This window comes from Gossypium hirsutum, chromosome D06, assembly GCF_007990345.1.
Source record: "Gossypium hirsutum isolate 1008001.06 chromosome D06, Gossypium_hirsutum_v2.1, whole genome shotgun sequence".
Lineage (NCBI taxonomy): Eukaryota > Viridiplantae > Streptophyta > Magnoliopsida > Malvales > Malvaceae > Gossypium > Gossypium hirsutum.
Window position 1 is genome coordinate 19,717,403 of NC_053442.1, and position 5,680 is coordinate 19,723,082.

At 34.9% G+C, this 5,680-nt stretch overlaps 1 protein-coding gene across 1 annotated transcript; it reads right to left on the minus strand.

Moving 5' to 3' along the window:
- Positions 1-304: 304 nt before the first annotated feature.
- Positions 305-3,469, minus strand: LOC107901495 (PITH domain-containing protein 1). Its single transcript, XM_016827528.2, has 9 exons — positions 3,260-3,469; positions 2,989-3,069; positions 2,750-2,799; positions 1,723-1,800; positions 1,397-1,454; positions 1,267-1,316; positions 975-1,083; positions 825-886; positions 305-603 (listed from the first exon to the last, which is right to left on the minus strand). The coding sequence occupies exons 1-9, from the start codon at positions 3,341-3,343 to the stop codon at positions 561-563; spliced, it is 615 nt and encodes a 204-aa protein (XP_016683017.1). The 5' UTR covers positions 3,344-3,469; the 3' UTR covers positions 305-560.
- Positions 3,470-5,680: the final 2,211 nt, after the last annotated feature.

Consider the following 5,680-nt stretch of genomic DNA (forward strand, 5'->3'; position numbering starts at 1 on the left):
TATTTTTACGAATTGTTCACATTAAATAATCTTTATATTTTGACCAATTTTGCGTGAATCCAACTGAACTGGTGGGTGGATCATTTGAAGTAAGAACCAACCAAAGCATTGATCAAAGATGGACATCAAATCAATTGATCTAAAAATAAGTTGAACTCACTATAAAACCGGTAGAACGGAAATTTTTAACTTTTATAAATTTTCTAATGATTTATTCAATTTATTGGACAAACTGGTCCGACCACCAATTTGGTTTTGAAATCATAAATTTTGATTGAAATAAAACAATTTCCAAACGGTGAAGTTAATCAGAAGGCTCCCAAAGCTGAAGCATAATGTAATAACAAATGGAAATCATCCTCCCCACATTATATGAACTATGAAAGCACACAATCTTTGGAACATGATGGAAGCCAAATAGCATAATAACCCAATAGGCGAGGGCCGGGGGGGGGGGGTTCTCAATTAACTATCATAACATTAGTATAATTTTCGCCATAGCATGTTCAAAAGGAGTGGTCAGATTCTTGACAATAACAACCAGAGCCACGACATATTCTTTATTCCACATGAGAAAGTCCTCCACCAGTTTCAGCCCGGGTCCTGTACAAATATAATTGTTTTTCATTAATAAAACTGAAAATAATAATTCTTACTACACGGAATGGAAAGGTGTATATATATATACATGAACCTATGTCAGCTATCCATGGAGTAAGGTTTATAACATCTAGACATATCTACCAGTTAGCAGAATAATTCAAATACTTATGTCGACATCAACCCTAATACATGAAGTGATTTAGCAAGAGCAAAAAACTTACTTGTGATCAGAAGGATTGGGCGTAATTTCATAAACAATCGTTGCAACAACATCTCTTTTTAACTGTCAATCAAATTCGGGAAATATATCATTACGGGGAAAGGCGGGAGGAATCATCTTCGTTGGTAAATCAGAGCAGGAATTGAAATACCTGTGTGGCTTCGCCTTTAAAACCAATGTAGTGAATTTGGGTTGTATCACCACCAAAACTCTCGGGAAAATGCAATGTAATATTTGCCACACTTTGAAACTTTGAGTACCTAAATAAGCAAGTTAATATGGCATCAGAAACTAGAAAACAGAGAGAATGAAAGAGCTCTCCGTTATTTCAATTAAGTCTTTTATGAGCATTCACTAAACATTGCAAGTGCCAAGTAGAACCAGCTCTCATGTACAAGTAAGCATGAACTAATTGTTCGGTGCGGACAAGTAGGACTACCTACCTTGTCTGGTATTCTAACACTCCTTGCAGATTTTCAACCAATTCCCACTCCTTCAAGGAAAATGTAACGATTTAGGTAAACTTTCTTGAATTTAACAGTATATTCCTTGACATGAGGAGATAAGCAGTACCTGAACAGGTTGCATGCTTTGAGCATCAGAGAAATCAATACCTTCTCGATTTATAAATCTAATCAAGACAAATTGAAAAAAGAAAAGATTAATCTTTCATAAATACAACTGGAAGAAATCCATAGAGATTAGGGAGATGGGGCAGCAACATCCCCTTTCAAACCACCACAAGATTATGTTGTTTAGAAGTATCAGGTGTTGAACTTAGAGATATCTTCAATGGGAAAGCAGTTACAAAAGCATTCAAACAAATTTGAAATACCAACATTCATTGCTAAGAGCTAGCAGAAGTTAACCGGAACACTTGATAAGTCATATGAACTTACACTCTCAGCTTGGAAGGACTTGTTCCATCAGCACCACCAACAACTGATATACTCTTGATCTTAACATCTGATGTAAACCTATCATAAGAAATCAAGTTATATGAGAAATCAGACGAGTAAAAGAACAATTATAAAATTCATTCAACAATTTGGAGATGCATCAATGTAACTATTACTTGAATCTCAATATACATTTCAAATATGCACTGAGTTACCAAGCAAGGAACGAAGGTTAGACATGAGGATAAAACTCAAACACTAATTAGCAATGAAAATTAAATATTTTTCATCTCTAATGTTCAAACAACATGCCTCCTTCACTTAGCCTCAAACACCAAAGGTTTAATATGGGCACTTATAGCATTAAAATTGAAGATGTAGATGCTAGTTAGTAAATCCATGGAAGTTGTGCCTAGAACTAAGGAATGCTAAAACCACCAGAGCCCCGCCAAAGACTCAAGCCAAAGAGTGCCAAGACAGGTTACCATAGGCAAACAGATGAAGGACTCTTGACAAGCATGGCAAAGGCCGAATGTCCTATTAGCTACAAGCTTAACTATAAGGTTATGCTGTTTAAACCTCTTGAAGACTGCAAGGCATGGGATGCAAACTTTGCAAAGGCACCTGGACCCTCGTCAACAACATCAGGACCCATGTGAGGTCCCTTTAAAGGATAAGACACTTCCCAATCACATCCCAGAGACATGTTGAGGGTCCTCCATGACTCAGCAGCAGCTTTCCTACACAAAACACCTATAAGACGAGGATCCCAACACAATAGGTATAATAACCTATCTCTACCACCTTCATGCTTAAGACACCTAAGATACTTTTACTCTGCCAAACCATTCTCAAACCACCTAAACATTTATCCAACCACTACCCGAGGCTCTTAATACCATCATGTGAACCTTCACTTCTCTTCTAGACGCGTACTTTACATTAACAGAAGTAATACATGACCTTCAAAGTGAACTGTCAAGTCATACTAAAAGGCACTAAAACAAATAAAGAAAAAGTCACTTACGGAATGTAAACAAGTAACTCAGGATCACCCTCATTACTTTCCAAGCGTTCCTGCCACGGTTCAAAACCCTTATCAAGCTACCCATACCATTGAAATGACATTGAGATGCATAATACAAAATGATTTTAAATAAGGATTATGAAACTACAGAAATAATTGAACACACTCATCATTTGTTTAAATAAATTCATATTTATTTTTATATAAGCAAACTTAATTAAAAAATAAAAAAAATTTACCCCAGAAGAATTTAATCGCTCCTCCCAAGCCTTAAACACCGATTTAACACTTCCTGGATTAGCCTCATTTAAAGCGGTAACCTAACAATAACCAAAATTTCCAAGAAAACACAAAAGCAAATATGTCAATTCATTAAAAGAGAAGATTGAGAACATAAAACGAATTAATAATTCAAATATCAATTAAGGACAATAAAAATCAGTAACGAATCAGTAGAATATTCAAAAATATTCCAGCAAAAATTAAAATAAAAATAAAGAGAGAAAGAACCTTGGCGAGGTCGATGTGCTTGTAAAGAGACCAATTAGAAGAACAATCGTGATCTTCGCAGCTGTGGTCGTGCGTACACGCCATTTTTGCCTGATCTCTCTCACTTTCTTCGCAGCCAAACAAGCAATAAAACACAAAAGACAGAGAACAATCGAGAAAAAGAGATGCTAAAAAAACGTGGCGAATACGCACCGTTTCCTGCCACCTCAATGGGCTGAGTTGGGTTGGGTCAAGGATTACTTATTTATATTATTTTTTAGATATTTTTTTCAAATAATCAGAGGAAGGAAATTTCATAAATGAATTAACTTCCAATTAATCTCAAATGAGCGGCTGATTTATATGTATGTCGTTTTTATTTTTAAATTAGGGTTTTAGGTAGGTTTTTTTAAAATTAAGAAAATAAGTCGTTTTTAGAGAGAAAAATGGAAAGCGTTCCGTTGGATGTGTTTTTCATTTCTCTCTATCAAGGTTAGGGTTTTTAATATTTTTAGGTTTAGTATTTTTTAAGGTTTAGGATTTTTTGGGTATTGGGTTTTCAATTGAAATTGCAAAATTTCATAGGTAGTTTTGAGGAATCGGGGATATGATAATGCGCCTCATAACACACACATTTCATATGTCATCGCGGGATAGGACCATTACCTAAGAAACCCGTCTTGGGAAAATCAAGGTTTTTGGGTAACAGTGGTTGATACAATGAAGGGTTGAAGTCTAGGTGGAGGTCCTAGTTAGCGGTCGTAATGCGATCATGGGTTTGAGTATAATCGGGGGCTAGTTGACGGTTGTTATACGGACACGAGTTCAAGCTTTTTCGATACCTGCAAATGATGCTTTAGATATACCATACATAAGATTGAGGCCGTAATCATAGGAAAAACGAAGGGCTTTCCGGTGTAATCAATGTAATTTTTTTCTCTATTTCCAGGCAGCCAATATCTTTAACCATTCATTCTTATTTGAAGGCTAACACAGAGGTGGATATAAGAGGACTCTTAGAAGGAGAGTGAATGTTTCAGTGAAAGTAAAGGTCAAACTCGGGTTGACGTTGTAGCGTTGTAGTTATTAATGAGTTCTTTAATAATGATAGTCGTCATTGGCTCGAAAGGAGCATCATCTTTACTCCACCGAAATAACCGCTCCTCGCTTGAGAGTCCTCCTGCGTTCACGACAGTTTCGGCCTTCAGATAAGAAGAAAGGTTAAAGGTACCGGTTACTTAGAAATGGAGAAAAAAATTATGCCGATTATAGTTGGAAGCTCCATAGTTTTTCCCTATGATTATGCCCTCAAACTTTTGTATGGAGTTTATAATGCAACATTTTTTAGTATTCTAAAAGTTTGTGCTCATGACCGTGTAACGACCGTCAACTAGCTCCCCCGTTATACCCCAATCTATGATCGCATAACGGCCGTCAGTTGAGACCTCCACCTAGACTTCCACCCGTGACTTGTCTTATGAAGAAGAGTCGGTCGAGATTTTGACTCGCGAAGTGAAAGAATTACGTAACAAACGAGTTTCGTTAGTAAAAGTGCTATGACGTAGTCATAGTGTTGAAGAATCGACTTGGGAACCGGAAGGAACGATGAGATTTCAATATCCCCACATCTTTTTAAGTGAATTTCGGGGACAAAATTTAATTAGGGGGAGAATTGTAACAACTCGATAGTTAGGGGTGTCAGAATGTGCATTCCCGAGACTCCATTCTCGTAAATCAGACTCGCAAATAATTGTGTAGTTAATTAGATTTCGGTTAAGTGAATTTACATGAATTAATAATTATTATTGTATAAGGACTAAATCGCGTATATGGTAAAGGTTGAAATATAGATCAAAAATTTATTGAGGGAATAAAGTAACAAATATACATTTGCCTTGTTTAGTGGACGGTATTATGAAGTATGTATATATTATTATATGTAACCTTATTATATATATTATAATAGTTAATAAATTAAAAGTTAAATATATATATGTATTATATAATATTAAAGAATAATAAATGAAAAGAAAGTGAAATTTGATGATAGAAAGCATGCAATTAAATAGAAAATAAAAGAAAGAAAAAGAAAGAAGAGAAGAAGGGTTAACGCACGGCTATAGGGACCTTAAGGTTCAAACTTCAATCGGTTAGTCAATTTAGTCTCTTTTCTTGTAATTTTTATATTTTTGGATTCCCGGTGTTAAGTACTACCGACCCATGTCAAAATTTTAACATTGATTAATATTTTAAATATTGTTATTTTTTTAATAGTTTTAGTATTAGTGATTTAATCGATAGATTTTTAAGTTAGAAATGGAAAAGGATTAAATTGTAGAACAAACTATAAATTTTGAGTAATAGGGACTAAATTGTGAAAATTTTAAAATTTAGGGGTTTAATTGAAAATAAGGAGAAAAATTTAGCTTAAAGTGAAATTAG